Source organism: Polyodon spathula, chromosome 4, assembly GCF_017654505.1.
Source record: "Polyodon spathula isolate WHYD16114869_AA chromosome 4, ASM1765450v1, whole genome shotgun sequence".
Classification (NCBI taxonomy): Eukaryota; Metazoa; Chordata; class Actinopteri; order Acipenseriformes; family Polyodontidae; genus Polyodon; species Polyodon spathula.
Window position 1 is genome coordinate 41,967,072 of NC_054537.1, and position 27,269 is coordinate 41,994,340.

At 38.6% G+C, this 27,269-nt stretch overlaps 1 protein-coding gene across 1 annotated transcript in view; it reads right to left on the minus strand.

Annotated features, from left to right (window-relative positions):
* LOC121313937 (rab effector MyRIP-like) overlaps positions 1-26,995 on the minus strand; it is a 71,803-nt gene extending 44,808 nt beyond the window's left edge. Inside the window, exons 1-5 of the mRNA XM_041246712.1 lie at positions 26,838-26,995; positions 26,074-26,210; positions 11,149-11,229; positions 8,745-8,842; positions 125-205 (exon numbers count right to left, since the gene is read on the minus strand). Of these exons, the coding sequence (XP_041102646.1) occupies positions 125-205; positions 8,745-8,842; positions 11,149-11,229; positions 26,074-26,210; positions 26,838-26,995 (555 nt within the window). The remainder of the gene's footprint in view (positions 1-124; positions 206-8,744; positions 8,843-11,148; positions 11,230-26,073; positions 26,211-26,837) is intronic.
* Positions 26,996-27,269: the final 274 nt, after the last annotated feature.

The window sequence follows — 27,269 nt, forward strand, 5'->3', positions numbered from 1 at the left end:
TTGACAAAGGTTAAGCTGACCTCACTCAGTACTACTTACTGCATAAACCACCAAAGATCACTACATACAAATGCTACATACTACAAATGTTTTCAGCATTAAGGGAGAAACAGAAATTACTTACTTTTTGAACAATTGCAGTGGCAAGTTCTTCTATTAGTTCTTCTTTGTTATCACATAGGTAATGGGCCTCATTTTGCTTCTCCTAAGGAAAAGCCATATACAAAACCATTTAATGTAAGTGGTACAATTATTTAAAAGGCTCTGTCTTACTTGAGGCTAGAAACAATACTATTCTATTACTGACACCCCCTTTTAAGGTAATTGAATGGATTGTAGGTAAAATTATTATAAAGAGAAACCATTACTATTGGAGAGACGACTAAAAAAAAAACTGACTCTGAGAGTTTATATATATATATATTAATATATATATATATATATATATATATATATATATAGATATATATATATTATAAATAATATAATATATATTATATTAATTATAAAATCCAAGGTACTCTATAATTCAATATAAAAATCCAAGATTAACTTCCAGAGATATTCAGAGTGAATTGGCTTTAAGTGGGGCTGGGGTTTCTATTTCAAACATAGGTCGAGTATTGCATGGTGAAAGTCTCTATAGCATAGCAAAAGATATTGGCCAGTCATCTGAAGCCTTCCGCTACAAATTTAAAACTTGGACAACTGGATGTTCCAACACGACAACGATCCAAAGCACACATCAAAATCTACTTCAGAATGGTTAAAGAAGAATAACATCAAGGTTCTGGGATGGCCTAGTCAAAGTTCTGATTTAAATCCAATTGAGAATCACGTGTAACAGGGCAGGGGCCCTGCAAGTGTAAAAATGTTTGTTTTGTGGCAGGGACAGGGTGAAAAGCTTGCCTACCAAGCTAATTCTTTTTAATTAATGTCATTGTTTAAATATGTTTTTGCTTGTATGTCAGGTAAATGGCTTAGCCGTCCTGTGAGTTAGTCAGGGACCTGTACATGTGTAGTAAGTGCTGAGAAGAGCTAGGTTTTTGTTTGTTTGTTTTGTTTTGTAATAAGTGTGCATAAATGCGCAGAAACATCAAGTTTAAGTCTATGGGTCACATTTTTATAGGGGCATAAATCCATTAAAAAGGCTGTCTTTGTCACACATCCCAAAATATCATTGACAAATATCCTAACCGTTTTAAAGAGGTTATTATTGCTAAAGACACATCAACTACTTACTAATTTCATTTTCCTTGTCAGAGTATGAATATTTTTGCAAAAAAAACATTTAAAAAAATGCTGAAATAAATAATTGTAGACATCTATTTCTTAACTTTTTTTCCACATCCACAAAAGCAAAATTTTGCTACAAAATATTTTTCCTATAATTTGTTTGAGAAAGTTGTAGTAATTATAAATTTCAATTGGGGTATGTAAACTTTTGACTACAGCTGTATGTATGTATGTATATATATGTGTGTGTGTGTGTGTGTGTGTGACAGACTGGGGGGAACTACATGTAGTTCAGAGGGGGCTAACGAACTACATCCCCCAGAATGCCACGGGAGAGAGCCAGGATTTACCTGGCTCCAAATTTATAATAAATATCACCTGCCTGTGATTAGCAGGCAGGTATATTAAAGAACCAAAATGTTTGTTCGAGACTGTCTGTTAGAGAAAATGGTCTGGCCGGCACCGGAGCGAGAGGGGAAGCCAATGCAACGACAGTTGCAGCCGAGGGAGCAAGAGGTACCACCGCCAGCTATAGAGATGGGGGAGGAGGTGAGGAGCCCACCTCCATCACAGCTGCAACCACCACCCCTACAATCCAGACTGGCACTGCTGTATAAGGTGCCTTGCTGCTTGCTCCTGGACACCATGCCAGTCTGCCTTGACCTCCTTGCTCTAGACCTGGATCCCAGGAGTCTGCACCATCGTCCACAGTTTTTCCCCTCGTTCACTACTCTGCTAGCCCCAATCACCAAGACGTCACTGGGCTGCTGCCAGACATCGCTGGTGTTCCCCCTGTTCACTGCTTCGCTCCCTCTGGGTGACTGGACATCGCTGCGCCAGTTCCCAGTTGCAGAACTCCTGTTCGCCGGCCATCGCTCCAGTCAACCCTGACAAACTGGTGGTGTCCTCGTTGCCAGTTCATGGTCCCTACCTGGCTGCGCCAGAAAAGGAACCGACCCTCCCTCAAGAGGGTCGGGGTTAGGTTTTGTTTTGTTGGTTTGTAAAATAAAATGGCACGAAAGTGCTATTCAAATTCTTGTGTCTGGGTCTGATATTAAGTGGCTAGGAACCTTAAAATAAGTGAAATCTTTCACAGTATATATATATATATATATATATATATATATATATATATATATATATATATATATATATATATATATCACACAAAAGTCTTACACATGCGTTGAATTGACGGATCTGTGTATAAAAACTCGTACTTCTACCCAATGAAAGCACTTGACACACCCCTCTAAAATGGCAGCACCCTTCCTTAGAGATACCATACATCAAGGAGCAATTTTAATTAGATTAGCTTTTCGTAGGGAAACAGTATTGAGAGATCACCAAGATCCTTTGCATCATTCAGATGTTTTGTATTTGAGCACTATAGATTTGGTCAGCAAGGTATCATTTACCTAATAAATCTACTTGAGCCATAGCCCATACCACCTGGCACAGCCGTGCGTTGACAGTAACAGGCTATATGCATAGGGCTGCACTTTTTTACTAGTGGCTCATTCCTATACTCAGTTTGCGATGCAGAAAATATCGGCAAAGCCGCTGCATGCTTTGCAGTCTGAAGGGTCTCACCCTAAGGATATTTCTTAATGTGTTCATCACATTTCCGGGACATACAAGGGGAAACGCCATCAATGAGGACTTCTATGCAGTCGCAGGTAATTTACTAGGTTATATGCAATTTAATGAATAGGTAATCCCATCGTTATCGTTTATTAAGTAGGCTACATTATTATGTTCCCCGACCAACGTTCCCACCAACGTCATTGGTGCTGTGGACTGCAATCAAATCCCCATCAAGGCACCCTCAGGACCAAATGAGGAGGATTTTGTGAACAGGAAATGCTTTCACACCATTAATGTACAGGTACTTATGACGTTATCACTTACATGAAATTAAAAATGAGCTACAATTCAGCAACTGATAATCCAACATTTTAATGCCCTCTTAAGGTGTCGTGGGCTAGTCGACAAAACAACAAGGATGGAAGGTACCCACTTGAAGACTCCAGAGAAGTACCCTACTCAGCTCAGTACAGATGGCTGTCATGCTGATGCACTAGGGAGGCCGCACTGTGGTTGATCCCTGGAGCCAGCATTACATTTCAGCCATCAACACCAGGCAGTAGGATATCTACATCATCAGATGGAAGGAAACGCAGATGGATCACATTAATTTACAGTAAAAGAAGCTATGTCTTAGTTGGTGCATATCTTGGCGAGATCTGAGTCCAATATCAGCATGACGTTTTAACACCTACGCTCATATTATGGAAATCATGAAGATCTGGATACATGCAGTGACTTCTGTGAATAGAACTGTGAAATATCTTGCGACAGCCTAGAGAGACAGCTGACAGGAGGAAATAGACCCCATTGGGGCTGGCACGGGTTAGCCACCTTAGCTGGCAGGATCCAGCTCTGTGTTTTCAAATGGAACAGGATGCTGGAGACAACCACCCAAGACTTTCAAAGAATTAAAGAGAAAAATACTCCTAGAGTCTGCGAGAGTGGAGGCGGAAGATGACTCAAGATTTGACAACATGGTTAATGTCTTAGGAAAGGAAACAGATATGAGCATGGAAAGTAATCTGCGAAGGACTAGCTCAAGATCTGCAGTTAGCAAAGACATGGAGCTCCAGGTTTGTGTTGGTAGCTGAAGCAAAGTGGCAACGGTTAGGGGTTAAGGTTTTTTTTGCAGATTCATCAAGGGAGAATGAAATGCTTGAGGGGGAAGGAACAAGGTCCTCGCACTAATCAATATTTTTTAAGAAGTCAGTCAAGTCAGTCGAATGCAATCCAGCCACAGTTCGCAAGATATCAACATCCCTGTCACAGATGAGAAGAGGACTTCCATAAACACAACTAGTGATAAACCTAATCATCCTTCTGAACCCAGTCAGATGAACCAGCATAAGAGAGAAAATAACCTCAACTGGCACAAACCTGGAATTAAATGGCCAAGAGCTTCTGAGTAAACATGGATCTCTCTTTTGCATTGGAAAGGTTAGGTGGAACAGTCAAAAAGAAGCTAGATGAATTTGGGGGTACCATTTACGCATATGGAAGAGAGGTTTGGAGTTGAAAAAAGGAAAAAGTAAAAACTATTCCTGTAAAGTGTAGATGGCACCAGGAGATCGAGTGCTTAGTTAGAGAAAGGAGGCAGCTGAGGAAGCAATGGAAGAGAGCAGAACAAAGTCAGAAGGAGGCACTCAATTTATTACAAAGGGTCATAAAAAAATAAGCTTGCAACATTACGCAGAGCTGAGCACCTATGGAAACGCTGCAAAAAGAAGGAACATGAGAGAACTAACTTTTATAAAAACCCATTCAAATTTGCAAAGAAGTTATTCACCATGGAGAAAAATGGCACATTAAAAGCAACTACAGTGGCTTGCGAAAGTATTGACCCCCCTTGGCATTTTTCCTATTTTGTTGCCTTACAACCTGGAATTAAAAATGATTTTTATTTGGATTTCATACAATGGACATACACAAAATAGTCCAAATGGGTGAGGTGAAATGAAAAAAATAACTTGTTTAAAAAAATTCTAAAAAATAAATAACGGACAAGTGGTGCGTGCATATGTATTCACCCCCTTTGCTATTAAGCCTCTAAATAAGATCTGGTGCAACCAGTTACCTTCAGAAGTCACATATTTAGTTAAATAAAGTCCACCTGTGTGCAATCTAAGTGTCACATGATCTGCCACATGATCTCAGTATATATACACCTGTTCTGAAAGGCCCCAGAGTCTGCAACACCACTTAGCAAGGGGCACCATGAAGACCAAGGAGCTCTCCAAACAGGTCAGGGACAAAGTTGTGGAGAAGTACAGATCAGGGTTGTTTTTAAAAAAATATCCGAAACTTTGAACATCCCACGGAGCACCATTAAAGCCATTATTAAAAAATGGAAAGAATATGGCACCACAACAAACCTGGCAAGAGAGGGCCGCCCACCAAAACTCACAGACCAGGCAAGGAGGGCATTAATCAGAGGCAACAAAGAGACCAAAGATAACCCTGAAGGAGCTGCAAAGCTCCACAGTGGAGACTGGAGTATCTGTCCATAGGACCACTTTAAGCCGTACACTCCACAGAGCTGGGCTTTACGGAAGAGTGGCCAGAAATAAGCCATTGCTTAAAGAAAAAAATAAGCAAACACGTTTGGTGTTCACCAAAAGGCATCTGGGAGACTCCCCAAACATATGGAAGAAGGTACTCTGCTCAGATGAGACTAAAATTGAGCTTTTTGGCCATCAAGGAAAACGCTATGTCTGGCGCAAACCCAACACCTCTCATCACCCCGAGAACACCATCCCCACAGTGAAGCATGGTGGTGGCAGCATCATGCTGTGGGGATGTTTTTCATCGGCAGGGACTGGGAAACTGGTCAGAATTAAAGGAATGATGGATGGCGCTAAATACAGGGAAATTCTTGAGGGAAACCTGTTTCAGTCTTCTAGAGATTTAAGACTGGGACGGAGGTTCACCTTCCAGTAGGACGATGACCCTAAGCATACTGCTAAAGCAACACTCGAGTGGTTTAAGGGGAAACATTTAAATGTCTTGGAATGGCCTAGTCAAAGCCCAGACCTCAATCCAATTGAGAATCTGTGGTATGACTTAAAGATTGCTGTACACCAGCGGAACCCATCCAACTTGAAGGAGCTGGAGCAGTTTTGCCTTGAAGAATGGGCAAAAATCTCAGTGGCTAGATGTGCCAAGCTTATAGATACATACCCCAAGAGACGGTTAAGTGGAATTGCTGCAAAAGGTGGCTCTACAAAGTATTGACTTTGTTGTGAAAACTTATGCACGCTAAAATTTTCTGTTTTTTTGTCTTATTTCTTGTTTGTTTCACAACAAAAAATATTTAGCATCTTCAAAGTGGTAGGCATGTTGTGTAAATCAAATGATACAAACCCCCAAAAAGTCCATTTTAATTCCAGGTTGTAAGGCAACAAATAGGAAAAATGCCAAGGGGGGTCAATACTTTTGCAAGCCACTGTAAGTCTAAGCCGGAGAAATATCTGGAGGAAACACACAGAGATTCAAAAAGGCAGAAGCCTGTGTCGATTCCTTCAGACATCCCATCTATCAATCCACCAGAATACCAAGTGGAGGACTGCACATCTAAGTGGAAAGAAGTATAGCAAGCTGTGAAAAAGGCAAGGGCATCATCATCTCCTGGGCCTAATGGAGTTCCGTACAGTGTACAAGAGTGCACCTGGTGTTCTACAAATCCTGTGAAAATTGATTAAAGTAGAATGGGAAAACCAGGTTGTACCAAGAGCTGGCGCTGAGCAGGTGGGGTCTTACACCCAAAAAAAAAAAGATTCTATGACTATCGGTCAGCTTCGCCCTATTTCCCTGTTAAACGTAGAAGGTAAGATTTTCTTCAGCATTGTTGCTCAGAGATTGTCAGCTTACCTATTGAAGAACTGTTTCATTGATACTTCAATAGAGAAAGCCCGTATTCCAAGTTTCCCAAGAAGCTCAGAGCACTTCAGTGTGATCTGGCATCAAACGTAAACAGCTAAAAAGGAGAGGAAGAAGCTCCATGTGACATTCCTGGATTTAGCGAATGCATACCACATGAGCGTCCCTCGTATCCGAAGATACTTTTATCAGAGGTCGAAGCTTGTGGGGGGCATGGCATTACCCAACCTTCAGTTTTACCACTTCGGCCAACATTCACAATATGTCACACTGGTTGCAGCCACACCCGAGATGGGAGGGAGCTGCATGGTTACACATAGAGGAGGCTTTCTGCTCTCTTGTGCTCCGCCCTTCCCCTCTCTGTATCTAAATTCCATACTAACCCTGTGGTTTAGGCACAATTCACAAGGCATTTTGGTCTACCGTCCAGCTATATGTCTGCACCAATTGGTCACTGGGAAACAGTGCTAAATCTCTTAAACATCTGTATATTGACAACAACTCTGCTTCATTTGAACAGCTTCCTCAGAAATGTAATTCTCCTTGTAATCATTTTTTCCGCCACCTGCAGATTTTGCATTTTGTCTGTAGCCGGGATTCTCCAACCCTTATTGTAGCGGCATGATTTCAAAGATCAACAGACCCATTCTATCCCTGCGTTCCCCCTCATTGTTTATACTGAAGGCCCACTGGGAGTAGGAACTGGGCTTTGCACTTAATGAGACATCAGGAAATTTCCACCTACATTTCGAATGATGAATTGGCCAAAATCTATCCGGACCTGGACCGCCTGCGACACGTAAAACTAGCTCCTTCTATCCTTATTCAGATGTACTGGTCATGTGTCAGGTTGACTCCATTCTGGACCCGTCTTTGAGACTCTGCTCATTGACCCCTCCCCGCTTTTCGGTGTAGTGGGGCCTACCTACTGCTATATTTCTGTCGAAATTACAGTCCAGCTCCGTGGCCTTCACAGCCCTATTGGCCAGATGACTGATTTTGCTTGGTGGGAAGCAGGCTGCTCCACCCTCATATTTTCACTGGGTCAGGGATCTTATGCATTTCCTTAAATTGGAGAAGATTACATTTACACTTCAGTCATCCATTGAGAAGGGCAAACCCTTCCTAGCGCATGTAGACCACTTAATCTTCCATCACTACCTTAAACCTCATTAGCTACATAAACCATAATAATTAATTTTACTGTGTGTCTCTTTCTTTCTCTTTCTTTCAGAGAGCTTTAAGTTCGCTTTCAATGATTCATGTGATTTGATTGGTATTGGTATTAAAAAACAATAAACAGATTTAAAAAAATAAGATTTAAAATCACCTTTACCATAATGTGTGCGTCTTACAAAAGGAGACCTACAAAATTATAACAATACATATTGCATTCAAGGTAAATAATGCAATATGCATTCAAGGTAAATCATTAGCCTAATTAACTAAGTGAAGAATTGATATGACCTTGGTGAGTAAATGGGTCATTATCTAAATGGAGTCTACATAAATTTGACTCATAGCCATTTACAGTTGAACAGATCTTATGTGCAAACAAATCTAGCCATAGAACAAACAAGAACATGATTTATGATAATGTGATGCATTATAGATATCTGTGATATGAAAAGCCACAAAGCCTGTACCATTTGAGTGTGAAGAAAGGTTAGTTTGGTTATTTATTTAAGAATAAGAGAAAGGGCATGCAATAAGCCCTGTAGATCTGGCTACAGACCAAACAATCCTTTGTCTGAATTTGATAGAAACCTGATCTCAATACAAATAATATAAAATCCAGTGAGACGACCCCTACCTTACAAGACTGCCCATGTTTAAATATCAGCCTCTATTATAATATTATAATATATAGATATATATATATATATATATATTATATATATATATTCTACTATATGGAACATTATATATATATATATCTATATATATACATTTTGTGTGTGTATGTGTGACACACAAACTCAGGCATCAATGTTGGCAACGAGGTGCTTTCAAGTGTTACGTGATGAAAATTAAGAACTTACCAAACTACCCCTGTACTCCTCAGCCTTAGAAATAGCCTCCTCTATTGCTTCCTCTGCAACTCGAAGTGCGACTGTAAGGGTTTCTGCCATACTGTACCCTTCAGTAAAATAAAAGGTATTTAGTAAGTGAAAGAGAGAGAGGGAGAGGTTCAGTAGACTGGCAGGGCTGTTCTGACAATATTCATTATTATACTGTAATCGTATTATAGTCATATAGATATAATATATATATATATATATATATATATATATATATATATATATATATATATATATATATATATATATATATATATTAAGGTGACATTTTCGAACATTTGCTCATTTATGAGGGTTTATGACAAAAACACCCACCGTCCATTCAAAGTCTTAAGCTTTTCATAAAAAAAAAACAATTAAACTAAAATAAAATGGACTTTCTACTGTTGCCTCATGCTTTGTAAACATCCACAATGATATATAAAATTTAATTCCAATAAAAACAAACAAACTAACAATTTGCGAACAGTTATCTGCAAGCAAAGCTGGAATGTGAAGAAGCTGCTAACATCGATACTAGTGTGTGGTTATTTTGCATTCCTTGTTTATTCTTTATTTCTAAGAACTGGGAACTCCTTATCCAAAAAGTGTCAAACTGAATAGTTTTACAATGAAAAGCAAATGATGGGACATTCTTCCTACAGTAGTTCAGTGTTTTTTCTCTGTGTCTATGGCTACCTGTACAATAGAATCCCCTTTAGCAGGAAACATTATACAGGTTTGCTGGAGATTTAAAGACACCTGCACGGGGGTAACAGCACAGGCCTCAGAGATGGGGGTATTAAGAGATATTTAATATTAGGACAGGTCTATTTGTAGACCAAGCCTTACTTCTCTGACTAGTCACTACTTTACTCCCCTTCAATTGTTCTTGTATTTTAAATAATTCATTATTTATCATGCAGTATATCTTAAATGCAGCGGTCTGGCCTGACCACTACAAGGAAAGCCATCTTGCAGGTAGTTAGCATCACTTATTGTCTCGTCACAGAAAATATATTTATTTATGTATTTGTTTGTTTGTTTAAATACCAGAACATTATATATTTTTTCATCTCCCCTACCCCTATCTGTGCCTCTTTTTGGCACTACATAATGACACAATGAAATATGATAATGCTAGTCTATATGCTGCTTAGGAAACCCAGAATGTTTTACAGAGGAGACACTATGTACACTTGTAAGCCATAGCCTGCATTTTCAGCAGATTAAAACCTCATTGAGCTATAACATTCCACTAGGTTTTTCCAAAGTTTGACTGGTTACCTGCACTACACTGACTACATCAGGGGAAAATACATTTTAATATGAGTGTGCTATAGAGTTCCAGTTATTTTATAAACAAAACAATGCGGTTATTCACTTGGGAATGTTACATTTTTATTTTTTATTTTTAATGTTTTTTAAATTAAAAAAACATTTAACATTTAACATCTGCTTTAGGTTCCTCCAGAGTACATATTAAATTGAAGGATTCCTTCAAAAATCTAATTAAATACAACAATGAGATTTCCCTAAGGTTGTTGTTGTGATTTTTTAAGTATATCAATTAAACATTTAAAATAAATAAAACTAATAAAATAAATCCAGATTTCACATTACTCTATATGAAAGATGCACACATTATAGACAATGTGTATATATGCTTGTCACATAGATGGCCGATGTGGGTGGCGTCAGACCAGAGCCAGGAAATAAGCAACAGAGAGAGGTGGAGTTTGGTGGAGCTGAGCGAATGGCTTCGCTCAGCATTTAATGAGTAAACAGAACAGACAGAAAATAAACGGTTGTAACAAATAAAAAACATAGCACACGGCACATTCGCCAAAACAAAAGAGACAAACAAAACAAACTAAAGACAAACACGGTGAGCTGATTTAATGATTATTCTTATTCTTATTATTACCTCTGTCTCCAATCCCGTTCTCCACTCACCGAACACACAACCCAGAGTGGGTGAAAACATGCATCTTTTATGCAGCTGTACCGTGACTCGATTGCTAAACAATCATTCAATTGGAGTTTCGGTACAATTGCATGTGAATTAATAAAGTGCAATTCCATGTGCTCACATATTATTACATTTTACTTGCACATGAAGTGCTGTGCAATCCTCGTGCCTAAATACAAATATACATTTTAAACACTTGTGTTACACAGACCCGTTTATATCCCATGTACCAATGACTATACACCAACATTAAAACACAACACATAACACAAAATACACACAGGGGCGGGCACTTTGCCACAATGCTGTACTGTAACATCTTCTATTGTATAAGTAACTAATTATTAGTTTTTGCTTTTTTATCCAATCTGGTCTGAAAAAAAAGAATGAGAGTCCATGTTTAAATGACTATACCTTCACTTTGTCTGTAAAACAAGGAGTCGCTTCCACAGGTGCTTTCTGCATTGTCAATGCTTCCTTCATGAATGCTTTCCTCTATTAAGAAAGAAACAAGAAAAAGGTTGAATAAACCAGAAACATTCTACTTAACAATTTTATGTTATACACGTTCTCTTTCCGATCCCTGAGCACTGACAAGACAGCAAATCACATTTTTGCTATTCAATCCATAATGTTGGCTATTGAAAATACACACACTGTATAAATTCACAGTGGAAATAAAAAATCCTGTTTTCTAAAATGTATTCTAAATTTAAATATCAGCAAGGATGGGTATATTAGGATCTCATAAGTGCCATCAAAACTGGACTTTAAAAATTGAACACCAAAACGTTAGAAAAAATAGCTTTCAAAATACTTTGGGAGAAATACAACATCACATGAAAGATCCACTATAATTATTATTAATTATGTTTTCTGAATATGAATACTCTGTAACTATCACATATAATACAAATAACACAATCCAAAAACACTACTATAAAGTTTTTGGATGGTACTTTTTATATAGGTTCAGGCCACAAAAAACTGTCTTAACCAACAATGAATTCTTTAAAATGAGTTAGTCCTCAGACTCATGTGCACAAATATACATTAGTGGGGCAGATTTGCTCTGCTAAAGGAGTACAAACTGTTTAAATTAAAAAAAAAAATAAATAAATAATTCAAATGTGAGTTGGTGTCATTTACTTCATGCTAATATTGGACTCGGTTTTCATCAAGATAAAATGAAACAGCAGTGGTGGAGACCAAACAAGACATAGATTTGCTGTAATATTCAGTGCCTTCTCTCCGCCAGGTAACATGGATTCCTATTGGCCTGGTGCTGACGGCAGGATCATAATGTCTATACGCCAAACAAAATGCCTATTTACTAAGATTCAGTCCTATGAACTTGTAGCAGTGGTGTGGATTAAATAGACATTGTAATGGTCCTGTTAGGTCCACCTAGTTTATCGCTGACCATGACTGAGACAGACAGTCCATTTGCTGAAGTGGTTTTCACGTAAGCAATGGTCCGTCCCTTCAGAGCCTCGGCCACGGTGTAACTCGCACGTCACTTCCAAGACCTGGTGTCAGGTGGAGACACCCGTGTTTGTGTTTTTGTCACTAGCCCACACCCCACAGTAAAGGAGTCACGTATGCCTCCTAATTGGTGGCTTCATGTTGCCCAGTTACTCGCAGTCTATAAGCCTGGGTATATTGTACGACCAGAAGGTAGGGTTCAACCTCCACTGAGTCTAATCTAAAGTCCCCAACAGCCTCTTACATTTTTGTCACAATTGCTAACTTCAAGATTCTCCTGGTACAGCCTTCAGACCTGTCCACATTAATGCCAAGATACAGCCCTTTCTCGACCTTGGAGCGTATCAGGGATTTTTTTTGTTTGCGGCCTCCCTGGCACATCAGAACAGTTTCCCTTTCGCCTTTGCATGGCGACCGCCTGGATTGGGTGGGGCACTTCGCAGGGGTCATCAGGTGGGAACCCCCGTCTTTTGTGTTTTGTCAACTAGCCCACAACACCTCAGGAAGGATCAATAGCAATGCTGGCTTCCAGCCCAGTTTACTTCACTTAGATTAGCCATTCCTATTTATTGATGTTAACTTCTGTCACCTCTCTTTTGAGGTCCCCAATCAGCCTCTTCCCTTATCAACTAGCTAATTGCTACCTTTCTCTGTCTTCTTGGATAGAGCCTTCACTAAACGTGCAATTCCTGTCCACTGAATCCAAGATCTCGGAGAAAGCCGGTTCATGGAGTGTGCGAAGAATTCCTGACAACCCACCTATACTGGATAAACTCTCCACCCCGAGTGTTCCACCTCAGCAGCATACCGCAGTTTCTTTCTCTCATATGCCTTATCCACAGAATCCTCCCACTGCACTGTTAACTCCACCAGGCAGGGCCCGATTAATCCAATTAACTGATTAACTCAAGGGGGTACTCCACATGATTCCATGCCTGTGTAGATGCAGTTTTCAAAAGCTGGGCCTGGTCGTGGATGCGCGGTATTCATTTGCCCGAGTGCCGCTGTGTTCTCAAGCACTGCCATTGTGTTCTGCTGCAGTTTGAAACAAATACTGAAAACAAGCCTCCTGCGTTGCTCAATGCACAAAACCCTTGATTAAAAGTAACCTTACAAAACTGTATTTTTCTTTTAAAACACATTTTAATTTTATTACATGTAAATACTGTTCAAAAACATCAAGTGTTCACATCCAGCTATCTTTGAAAAAATACAGCTGTGTTGGACTGGAATCATCTATAGGGTACAGAAATCTACCATATGTAACACCTGAACTTACTTGTATGCCAAAACATTGTCGATTCCTCTGGTCTGGATAAAGGGCACGTTATTTAATGAAGCGAGTCAAAACCCACCCGATTTTGCATGCAGTAAACTGTAAGGTATTTGACACAACAATGTACAGGTTAACCCTACAGCTTAATTTTCTGTCAGATTCATTCAGTTGTTCATAATAACTTAAAACTGAGAATTATAGCTGTTGTAAAAGGGTGGAGCGCTAGTTATAAAAACTACAGTGTATCTAGAGGTGTGTGTATGTGTGTGTAACAGGGCGAGAAGCCCTGTACAGCATTTATTTGTACTGTGTTTTGTGTTTATTTATTGTATGTTTATTTATATGTGACGCCGAAGGGCCGTGCGTTCGTTTTTATTATTGTTTTTCTGGCAGAGACGAAATTGGCAGCCTGTCCTCTACCAATTGCTGATTTAAAACCTAGTGGTAATGTGTGGCTGCCGGCTAGTGCATTGTTAACTTAGCCGGCAGTCAAACAAATTAATAAACTCGTGCAGAAGGTGGCCATCTCCGAATTAAGTGATTTTAATTTGTTGCTAACCGGGAGATGGTCACCTGTATAAAAAGCCTGCAGCTCTCCTTGTTTGAGGTGGGGTATATGGGGGACAGCGAGAGAGCAAGCAAGGAGAAAAATAAATGTATAAAGAACTAAGGATCAGTGAAGACGATCGCTCAGCCTGACCTTAGTGTTTTGTCTTTGAGATTTGTTTTGTTTAATTGTTTTATTTTGCTGTGTGAGCAGTGAGTGTTTTTGTTTAAATATTTTATTTATTTTGTGTGTACTTAATAATCAGCGCACCACGTCTTCTTTTTGTAAACTGCAGATACCTTTGTTGTTTGTCCTTCTTCTGGTCTGAAGTCACCGCAACGTCATTTCCTGCCACAGTGTGTTTGTGTGTATATGTGTGTTGTTTGTTCAGGGGTAGGGGGCCCACACGTGTATGCTTGCCTAGGGCCCAGTGGTGGGTTAAACAAGCCCTGCCACCAGGAGAACAAGGCGTGATTGACCAAAGGAAATGGTCAGGTCGAAGAGTAGTTGTTGCAATCTTGGTTTGGGAAAATAAGGTGATGGTCAACATTCTGCCTTCATTCTTCAATTTTTAGCAACCTCCAATTTCCCCAGGCAACTTAGTTCTAATAATCTTTCCTATCGGTTGCTCTCCAGGATGGAGGAATATCGTTCCCTGTGTGCCACGTAGTGCTGATATAGGCGGCGAGCGGTAGATCTTATTACGCCCTTCTACCAGTGCTAATGCCAAGCATTGCAGCACCTGGTCAAGACGCCAAGTGAAGCGACCCTGCCTCAGAGTCACCTTACATCCTGTAAAAATGTGCTTCAGGGTAGCCAGTAATGAACACAAAGGACATGCAAACAAAATAGTGCTCTCCACTCCACCACAGAAGTACTGGTCTAGTTCTTGTTTCACTTCAGTTGTTCATAATAAATCCACTTTAGCAGGGCCTCGTGGATGTACTGCTTACAACTACTGCAAGTAGTAGTGTTAAGGTTACATTTTTTGGCTTTTATTGGCTGTCTGGTTTCAGTATTTCTAAATAATATTTTAAAAACATAAACATATGGTTATGCTGACTGATGACTTTTGATCATTTTTCGTTTGCCGTGACGATCACGTGATACCTCTCTATACATGTCAGAAATTAACCAATCACAGTGAAGTATTTGCCAGCATTCCAGTACCACCTGTGTACAGATCTCATCCAGTGCATAGAACACCACACCTACTTCCAATGTTCAAAAATCTAAACAAAACAAGAAACACACATACCTGGTATCTTTTGTAAAACATTACTTTTTCTTAAAATATTTAAGAACTTGACACTAGTTTCTCTGAATAAATATTGCTGAAAGTGCTACAAACTTTTAAAAACACACAATTCTCTATCATCACTTCTGTTTTTAATACATTGCATTAGTTTTTTTATTGGCCTGGGGTTAGGGTGCTAAAAGTTATATTTTACAGACATGAAAATATTTTTTTGTTTGAAAACTATTCCTGTGTATAATCTGAATTAGTGTGATTAGTGCAGCGTGGACAGGGGTAGGGGTTAGGGCTGGTAAGTGACGCAATCTAAAACAGGAAGACATAAGCCCGATATCTGCTCCTGCAAGGAAACTCGGCTCCTGCAAGGAAGCTTTTGTACAGTGGTATCAGCGCTATGCTTCAAAATGGAGGTCCCAGGTTCGTGTCCGACCTCTGCCTGTGAGAAGCCCCTGCCTGTGGGAACTGATGTTCACCACAATATGTTGTATGTTGGGCCAGAACAAAACTGCAGACACCCTACACACATCGTATTAACTTATGAAACATTTATATGAAAAAAAATAGAATCCTGGATCCACTAAAGCAAAATCAGCAACAAAAAATGTATTTATGTGTAATGATGTGAACCTGATAAGCCAGCAGGAACAAACTAACATTTGGGTGTTGGTGTACTAAGATGGGCCAGTCGCAGTGCAAACATACCGCAATTTGCATTTTTGTTGCGACACTTAGCAAAGTATTTTGTCGTATGTACTAAGAGAAAATATGTTAATTAAAAGAGCCGCAATACACTAATTTAAATATTTGTTGCGTCTTCTTAGTGAGATCTCTATTGCGAGAGTTGGGTGGCATTGTTCAGATAAATAGCAGGAGTTGAGTTGTCGTTTGCTGCAACAGAGGCTGCCTGAAGGCAAACGTCTTTGTTTTTGTTAAATGCAAACGTCATCTGCACAAAACCATTCTGTTCTGTCTTCATTTGATGACATTGGGAAGAAAAATTCAGAGTCGGTTCCAGGCCTTCTAATAACAAATTAAGCCCCTCATCATGTGACAGAGTTCACAGCTTAGGTTTCGTTTTGAGTCCATTGCTCTTATCAGTCATTGTTAAGGGCAAATTAATTCTAAAAAAAATAGTTACATGCATAAAAAAAAACATCAAAAAAACACTAGTGTCAGGGTGACCACGACCACGCCGAGCATGCGCACATGACGCATGGCTCAGGTCTCGCTGTGTCGTAAATGCCGTATCGATGTCGTAAAGTCGAAGCAGGGTAATAATGCAAAAGAGTCGTAAGTGCTGTGCGTCGTAAGTCGAGGATCACCTTTGCATGGATACCATTATGATGAAACTCTTGTTTCAGTGCTGTACAGATGTTTTGTGTGATTATCCGTTAGTGCTTCAGCTTTATTTGGATGATTGTCTTTACCTTGTTCTAATACGAATTTTAAAGGACCAGCAACAGATTTTGCATTATACCACTAATTCGTATTGTCATTAGGAGCCTATAAGCCTAATGTATACTGTCCTTTTTTATTTAATTTAGTCAGGGATGCAGTGCTAAATTGTGCACAATTACACACCACCTGCACATTAATATTCATATATTAATATTCCTTTACAGATGTTCAGAAAGAGCTAGAGGGAGAAAACACAAATGTCATAGAGACTTTATTTTCAAGGCTTGTACACCCTGCTTTTAGGGAAAAATAGTTATTTGGCTGTCCGCCTCAAAAATGCATTGAACACAACTGGCAATTCACGAGAAAAAGCGGACTGGGAAATGACTGTTTAGAATACGCTTTCAAAAGTTCTTAACAAATTGATGCAATTATAAGTGTAACAATTAAGAACTCTTTTGTCAATCTCATTATAATATCTGAGAATTTACGAAGGTACGCCCATAATTACATATTCAACTATGCTTGAACAGTATTGATAAAAAGAACAGCTGAGCTGGGTTACCTAAGATAAATGTTTATTTTTATTAGCCACATAATTCTATCAGCACTGCGTTCATAAAGCTCAAGTGCTGCAGCTGTTATTTCTGCATAGATTTGTCTATTACAGAAAAAAAAATAATATTAAGTACAGCTTATACTCAATTGTATGCACCTTTTAATTCCTAATTGTTAGAAAATGGTTTATTTAAAAAAAAAATAATAATAATTTGATGTTTTTTTGATTGAGATGCTCCGCCCGTCATCAAAACTGTGCCATTGTGTTTACTGCAGGCGGTTTGCATTTAAAAAAAAATAAAAATCTGGCAGCCTTAACCTCCCCTACAGGGCACAGTGAGGGGGTGTGGACTGGCTCTTGATCAGCCAGAAAAATCACTTAACATTCCCAGGGTAAACTAATAAATTTTAATGACATCGCATTAAATGCAGAGACATAAATCCACTTTAGCAAGGCCTCGTGGAGCAGAGACATAGATCAAACATTCAATTCAGAAACTACATCAAATCCCACTGCATCCTAAATAAAGATACATTTAATATACTGTAATAAAAAAATAATCTTTGTACGAAATAATTGCCTATAATAAGAACTAGAGATATTACAAAATATTTTATATGGCTTTGTGGCAGAGCAGAGCTCTGCCTTATATAGATTGGCAGGGATGGGGTTAAATTCCCCTACCTGCCTGGGTTTATTGTGTTCAGGTGGCTGGGGTTGATTGAAGTAATTAAGGATCAATCAGTACTCAGCCAACTGACATAAAAGGAGGCCTCAGCTTCCCATTAGGAGAGGAGGGAGCTGAGGAAGCAAGCTGGTGTTTTTGTGTTTTTGTGTTTTTGTGTTTTTTTTTTTTTTTTTTTTAATTTTCTCATCTAGTGAAGGCATCGCCCAGCCTGGAACCTTTATTTTTGTAAGTTTTGTTTTGTGTTTTGTTATTTGTGTTTAAATATCTTTGTTTTTGCCCTTGTGCCCTTTTATTTTGTGTTTATTTATAATAAAAGTATTATTTTTTTTTGAACTGCAGTCTGTCTCTGGGTCTCTATCCACTCGCCAGCCTGTCACAGGCTTATTGGGAATATTCACATCTGACTATGTAACTAAAATGTCTGAGTGTACGGTGTCCATTTTAGGACAGCCTCAGGCATCACTCCTTCCCATGTCAGGAATCCCCCCCATCTCAAGTCAACCGTCAGGTATCATGCATCTGTCCTCCTCAAGTTAGTCATCAAGCATCAGTCCTCCTCGACTCAGTCGTCAGGCATCAGTACACCTCGTTTTTTTTGTTTTTTTTTTCGGGGAGAGTAAGGGGTTGGACAGAGTTGTCTGAATTACCCAATCAAACAAGAGCAAAAAAACTTTTGCTTCCACTGGATGACACAGATGTCAGTGTAGCTGTTGATTTGTGCATGCATTTTTACCTTTCTTTAGCATTTAATATGTATATTTTAATATTATTATTTTAATATTATTATTTTGATGTATTTTTTATGTGAAGCGCTTTTGAGGTGCCTTACATTAAAAGTGCTATATACAAATAAATTGATTGATAAACCCAGTCATTAATCATTTTTTGATTTAATAAAGTGTGTGTTTGTGTAGGGACTGGGTAAACCTGGAACAGCGGAACTCCAAATAAAAGTTAAGTTTGCATTTTTCTATAAGAACAAAATCATGTCTTCGTATTGTCTTTTTTATATTATGAATGCTTAAATAATGGGTTTTACACATCAAAATGTAACAGAAGACAACCCAAATTGCACATATAAACCAGGTCTATTGCATTATTGAACGGTTCCAAGGCTTTTGCCCCAGCACTTAAAATCAAGTCCCCAAAAGAATTACCCCTTACTTTGATAGGATTATAAAAACAAACTAGTACAAGCTTATACTGCTGATTTTCCCCTTATAAATCTACTGAAAGGATATTGATAAGCAGCATTCTTGTACCTATTGGTACTCAGCATGTTCTGAAGAAAAGCATTAGAAACTAGACATTTGTGTCTGTGAAGAAAAATAAAGCATCACTAATGTACCCCATAGTGCATAAATCCACTATTCAGCTATTTTTGGATTGTCAGTGAAATCTAATCCACACACCTTCATATGTAAAGGTTAGATTTGAATAAATTCATTCAGGCCTTTTGGAGCTATTGCAGTAACCAGATTTCATACTTTTTTTTTTCATGTTGAAAATGAAACTTTACAATTTAGTTAACTGAAAGTTTCTACTTAGAAACAAAAAAGTAAACACATTGCAAACATTGGAATAAAACTAACACCCATTGAATATCAGCTAAGTAACAGAAATGTGTAGTCAATTACATTTCTGCAAACTTTTTTACACTCTCATTCTTCCATGGGTTGCCTTTACATTTTCTTGGATACCTAGTGAATTGTTTGCATGCATCACATATGAACACGTCAGACAATTTTGCTTTCTTCAGATTTAAGCACTGATTGTGGTACCAGTCTTTGCAGAACTCCCCACAACAAAACCCATTGTGACTGCTTCTGTTAGTCTTGTGCACCTATCCCCCATGAAACACAGCGACCAACTCCCAGCAAACATATCCTTTATAACATTTGACAGATAGCACAGGGTGTTCTTGCTACCAGCAGGTGACCATCTTGAGATTTGAGCTTTTGGCACTGAAAGGCGTTTGTCTTTACTTTCTCTATAGACTTTAGCAATTTCAAATGTGTTTTAAATAATTCAATATTTTTATGGCTGATCCATGCTATTATTTGAGACATCTCCCTATCTGAGTATTCAGGACATGTTCCTGAAGAAATAAAATAGGCTTCCAGACAGACATGGACCCCATAGTCATGGCCATTTCCTTGAAGTGAGAGGTCTGTTGGTGCATAAATTACCCAATCATTCCAGCACATTGTGTACCCATTTTCACTCTTGTACATGTCATCAATAAGGCTCTGAAGTAAACCTTTGGAAGCAGAGAGTACACCATAGGGAGTCCAAATACAGAATGTTCTTCCATTTAAAAACAACCACAATCAGCACCCAATGATGCTTTATGCTATTCCCTGAGTTCGTAGTGGTAGTTGGGTCACTTTGGATGTATCCACATTGGTAAGTATATTGTATGCTTCTTCCACTGTTAGTAGACCCTCTTGAAACAGTGTATTGGGCACTGATCAACTTTGGGTTCTTTATTGTCTACAATTAGATTATGTTTACATTTGCATGCCTTATATCTGCTCATGCTGTTCAACATCCTTTGTACTTCCAGATTCGGCTTTTAGACTGTACTGCAGTTTGTGTTGAATGTTGTCAGCGGTCAGAAAAAGCTTCTTTTTCTGTGTATTTGGCAGTTCACATTTTTTGCACTACTTGAGCCCACAAACTTCCAGTCCATCTACAACTCTCTGTGGTCAGCTTATCTTCTTCAACACCCTATTCAGCTATTACTTTATATATCTCCTGGCTATATAGTTTCTTTGCTGATAGCATTAGAAGTTTTTTAAAAACCTACTGGGAAATTGAGTTGAAACAAAATGTTTACACACATCTAAAAAAGGTCAGGATTTCACTCATATTTTAACAACACACTAAAACAAATAGTTCCAATACCATCCCTAAGCTTAGTATTTTTAGGAGGGCATGTGTGGACCACTTCCTGTTCTATTCATTTGAAAGACTCCAAGCAGCCCACTCTACTGAAATGATCATTCTGGATTGGAAATAGCCCTTTTTAGGAATTACTCCCCAAGGCAAATCAGTTTATTAGTGGAGACTACATTCTACCAAAATGGACTGCAGTTATTTTGGGGACTTGAGTACATTACCTGGGGCAAATGCTTTGGAACAGTAGTAGCTAATATGTAATATACTTATACAGCATATATGGAACATTTGATTAAAAAATCCCACTTTCAAGAATTATTCCCCAGGACAAAAGTACTGCAGTTTAATAGGGGACACTTCATCTTATCAAAGTAAGTGGACATTGTTTTGGGGACTTAATTTTATGTGCTGGGACAAAAGCCTTGGGACCGGTCGATAATGCAATAGACTTGGTTTATATGTGTAATTTAGATTGTCTTGTTACAGTTTGATGCGTAAAGTTTTGTTTTTTTAAGCATTCGTAATATAAAAAAGACAATATGAAGACTTGATTTTGTATTACAGGAAAATGCAAACTTAAGTTTTATTCTGAGTTCCACCGTTCCGGGTTTACCCAGTCTCTACAAAAACACACACTTTATTAAATCAAAAAAATGATTAATCACGGGGTTATCAATCAATCTATTTATTTTTATACTGCACTATTCATGTAAGACATCCCAAACCGCTTCAGATAACAAAATGAAATAAAAAATATATCCAAACTGTTTAAAAAAAACTAACAAAAAAGTTATGTTGTATGCTGAGATTTGCCTTAATTTAAATCCAAATTCAAATAATGACATTGCACATCGTAACTTTTAAAGTTTTTTTTTTTTTTTTAAATACTTAAAATATACATAGTAAATGCTAAAGAAAGGTAAAAACAGCTAAATGACATCTTTGTCATCCAATGGAAGCCCTAAAAGTTTTTTTGCTCTTGTCTGATTGGGTGATTCAGATGACTCCGTCCAACCCCTCACTCTCCCCGAAAAAAACTTGAGGAGAGCTGATGCCTGCTACCCAACTCAAGAAGACCTGATGCCTGATGCCTGATACCGATTGACTTGAGTTGAGGTGATTCCTGACACAGGAGTGATGTCTGAGGATGTCCTAAAATGGACACCGTATGAGTGGTTACCACTTTCTTCCATTTAGGAAAACTATATATATACATCAAATTATGTTTGCAAAGCAAGTTTTGTAATAGGACTTGTAATGCAAAACTAAGGGTCAGCATACAGGCAAAGTACGCCTTGCACACATATAACTCATAAATCAAGAAGACCCTGCAAGCTTAAAAGCCTGCAAGGTTGAAAAACCCAGGTATAATGATTAATTTTTTATCGACTACAAGAAATTACAATTATGTTGTCCTCCAATGCATTATCTTGCATTGTCATAGCACCTGCACCGTGTACCAGGTAAAATGATGAACATAACCTACTTCTATTTAACAAGTAATGTTTGAAAATCAATAGGAACAAGGTTTGCATTTAACTGTGTTTTTGTACAAAACAACCCACTTAAAATGCAAACATATATATAATTATACCCAAGGGATCAATCTTGTTCAAATTTAACAACAATACAGTGATGCACATATACAGTACATGCTGTGCGTTGTCTGCACTACCAGTGTTCAATTTATTTTTTTTTTACTCCAGTCCCTCTGTTCTGCTGAAACAACAGCATCTTCACTAAGGCTGAGGCGACGCATTGATTTATCAATGCATCCTATCATTTGACAACTATCGATAGTCAAGCCTGTGCGTCGTTTTTGTGTAAAGGGTATAAGCAAAGAAAAGCTTAGATTTTTTATTAAATTTGGAATTATTTTTTGCATTAAGGTTCTCTGCTCCCCTCAGGTCTGACTGACTGAATCTGCATGCACGCTGTGAGGAGCGTGGATCTGTGCAGGAGCGTGTGTTAGAATTACAAATAGAAATACTGTATCGACCGAGCTACAATGCTTTTCAATGTTTGACAATTGTTTTCTAAAGTAAGACGGCAAGAAAGAAATGTAAAGAAAGTAATGCTTGGGATACTCTGGTAACACAACTAATTTGCGTGACCATTTAGAGATGCATACTACATCTCAAAATCTGCGTTTTCAACCATAACAGCTGCATTTTTACACATTGCATCAACATATTTATATTATTTTCCATTGTAACTATTTCAGATTAACGAAGTTAACAAGCAAAACAGTACACAGTATAAATCGTAGTAGTAGAAATAGACATAAAGACAAGCTTACCATGAAACATTTTCTTTTGAAAATCCCCCGTTCCCAATGTAAAAATCAGTGTTGTAGAGCATGTACCAATGTCTCTGCGGGTAGCTTTCAACATCATAACTATTTACAGTTTTGTTGTTTAAAAGTTCTTAAAATTTTCCTTTTAGCACCAAGTCAAAAAACGACTCGTGCTCTTTCCAAATCAAAGTCTTAATAATTCTCAGGAGCTTCATGTTTTAGATGATCCTCACGTAAACAAGAGTGTTTGCTGGTCTGCACTGTTCTCACACTCAGCTAAAACCATGCTCTGCTGGTACACAAGACACAGGTATCATAATTGCAATTGCTGCAAGTTTTGCGAAAGCAGGAATCATATCGGAATAGTTCTCAATAAAAACCCTGCAGGCCTCATCCATGGTCTCAAAACTGTGATTTTCTGAGCATATGTTTTACTTGTCCAAATTCTTGGCTTCTTTCATTTGGCACTGTACAATTCAACACATCCAAAATAAATATTTACTTACTTTTGCATGTTTCAATTAAATCATTGTACTCAGCTTAGTTCAAAGTTATAAATGGGACTACTTTTGTCGTCCCTTTATTGGTGTAAGGATATATTTTTTCTGTAAAAAATACTTCTGCTTTTTTGTTTTCAAATCTACTGTTTGATCTGGATTATAAATGCAATAAGGCCCTTTAGGGTTTCCATATACATTAAATATACTGAATTCTCGGGGGTTAGATGCATTCGCCTTCCATATATTCGACATATACGGACACCCTGTCAGGCTTTATTGAATACATATACACCACACATTCCTTTTGTCTATCTTTAACATATAACCACCGTTTAAAGCAAATTTCGACATGATGTAAAACAAACATAGTGCTCCAACATTGACAACTCTGACAGAATGCAGATGCAATACAGATACCCCCCCCCCAGGTTATTAATTCTAACCACTAAAATGTGCTCTTGTCTCTAATGGGAATGCTTTAGCCACCCCAAGCCCCTCAGTATTTCAAACCCTGTGTACTACCCAGTTGTCAAATGCTTTACAGTGGATTATTTCTGCATATTTTTTTTGGTTTGGTTCCTTGAAAAACAGACATCCCCCCAAAAATGTGCCATTGGAAATATGAGAATGACCACCAAAGACCAAGGAAAGCATTTGAGATGGAAATATTTTGCAGCACTATGTATAGAATACCGTCTAAACTCTCTGATACAAGTCCAATTATCTGATACAAAGAAAATATCAGATGTTTGTATCACATCAATTTCTGGGTCTACTATATATTATAAATCCCAGCATGTACATTTGATATCTATATAAATATGCTACCTTTCGTGGCCCCTTTTGTAGAGTAAAAAGTAAGTATACAGTGGCTTGCAAAAGTATTGACCCCCCTTGGCATTTTTCCTATTTTGTTGCCTTACAACCTTGAATTAAAATTGATTTTTTGGGGGTTTGTATCATTTGATTTACACAACATGCCGACCGCTTTGAAGATGCAAAATATTTTGTATTGTGAAACAAACAAGAAATAAGACAAAAAACAGAAAACTTTAGCGTGCATTCTGACCAGTTTCCCAGTCCCTGCCGATGAAAAACATCCCCACAGCATGATGCTGCCACCACCATGCTTCACTGTGGGGATGGTGTTCTCGGGGTGATGCGAGGTGTTGGGTTTGCGCCAGACATAGCGTTTTCCTTGATGGCCAAAAAGCTCAATTTTAGTCTCATCTGAGCAGAGTACCTTCTTCCATATGTTTGGGGAGTCTCCCAGATGCCTTTTGGTGAACACCAAACGTGTTTGCTTATTTTTTTCTTTAAGCAATGGCTTTTTTCTGGCCACTCTTCCGTAAAGCCCAGCTCTGTGGAGTGTATGGCTTAAAGTGGTCCTATGGACAGATACTCCAGTCTCCGCTGTGGAGCTTTGCAGCTCCTTCAGAGTTATCTTTGGTCTCTTTGTTGCCTCTGATTAATGCCCTCCTTGCCTGGTCTATGAGTTTTGGTGGGTGGCCCTCTCTTGCCAGGTTTGTTATGGTGCCATGTTCTTTCCATTTTTGAATAATGGCTTTAATGGTGCTCCGTGGGATGTTCAAAGTTTCGGATATTTTTTTATAACCCAACCCTGATCTGTACTTCCCCACAACTTTGTCCCTGACCTGTTTGGAGAGCTTCTTGGTCTTCATGGTGCCCCTTGCTTAGTGGTGTTGCAGACTCTGGGGCCTTTCAGAACAGGTGTATATATACTGAGATCATGTGACAGATCATGTGACACTTAGATTGCACACAGGTGGACTTTATTTAACAAATTATGTGACTTCTGAAGGTAATTGGTTGCACCAGATCTTATTTAGAGGCTTAATAGCAAAGGGGGTGAATACATATGCACGCACCACTTGTCCGTTATTTATTTTTTAGAATCTTTTTAAACAAGTTATTTTTTTCATTTCACCTCACCCATTTGGACTATTTTGTGTATGTCCATTGTATGAAATCCAAATAAAAATCATTTTTAATTCCAGGTTGTAAGGCAACAAAATAGGAAAAATGCCAAGGGGGGGTCAATACTTTCCCAAGCCACTGTACCCAATTAACAATGACCTCCATGAACTTTGTAGATTGCGATATACAGAAATTGAAGGAGAGACAGACTGAAAGCATAATTTACAAATAAAAATGGATTTGTAATAATTATTTATTTTTGCAAATAAATAATTATTTGGGTGGTCACATTAAGTAATAACATAAATAGGGCTTCCCAAAATTGCATAATAGAATTGTCACTTTTTGTTTACAACGCAGACAATGCCAAAATAATTTCCAACCCCCAGTTTCAGTTTTTACTGAGTGCACATTACTGCCGTGGACACAGGGTCTTCTATTTCTGTTGTAAAGAGAATTAAATCATAAATGACAGTAGCAAAAAAGTAAAAGATACCTCCTGTGTCCGAGAGGGCTCCTCTTTCTGCATGATGCTTTCTGTATAACATCTTCAAAACCTGGGAACTGCCAAAGCGCTTGAATCGGCTTTTGACGTTATTGTAGTACCATTCCAAAGACTGCGTTCTTAGAAGCCTAGAAAGACAAAAACAGATCCATTATATATTAGTTACTATTCATTAACTAATTACATATTTAAAACCATTACTCCCTTTCACGTTTTCTTTTATGTCACATATCCTTTGCAATTGTTAATTAAACTGTTAGTAGCAAAGGCTAACAACGTTAGGTTATTATCATAACCCTGGTTCCATAAAATAGAAATGTAACCATTACCTAATGGGTGTTTACAAGACCCAAAACATGACTATTCTATAAGAAAGCTGTTCAGCTGAGCCCCGAGGGTTTGCTCTTGTTTGATTGGGTGATTCAGACGACTCCATCCAACCACTCACAGATCTCAGTCTAATTTATGAATTTTTGACAATTGAAGCCTCTACCAGCAGAAATTGGGTCAGGCTCAGCTTCTCAACATCGTCCACCCTATATAGGGTGTCCATAGACCAGGAAACAGCAGGCACTGTAGCCGGGTGACCACAGGACGACTGGATCTCAAAAAGAAAGTCCAGGTACATTGGAGGGGACACAGGAGAGGTGGTAGGCTTGTCATTAAAGATGGACTGCCATGTCTCACCTGCTGTAGGCCAGGGCACTTGCAAGACTGCAGTGGCCCTCTTGATCAGTGGTAGAAGCTCTACTTACAGGGATAGCTTAACCGTAGAGGATGTGCTGTCTGACTCCACGTCCTCAGACAGAAACTCCAGCTCCTGCTCGCTCACCTCCACAGAGATGGCGATGGCAGCATGTCCCCCTGCTGCCAATCTGCGTAAAAGGGGAGAGGTGGCGATGGGGAAGAGCATTTGTGCGAGTGAGGGAGAGATGTTTTTTCCAGAATATGCTTAGAGAAATGTGCCCAAAACTTGCAGAAGCTGCATGCTCTGGCCCCAAGCAGGAAGAGCATCTATCGTGCTTGTCCTCAACAGGTAGACTGGCCTTGCATGTTTTGCAGGGATAAAACCTGGGCATTATGCAAATAGCAATGCAGTGTACAGGTGCTGCCTCAGTCTGCTTAAAGAAAGCAAATTTTGTGCATATTTATAATAAAAATATGCATTTTTTGAACTGTAGTCTGTC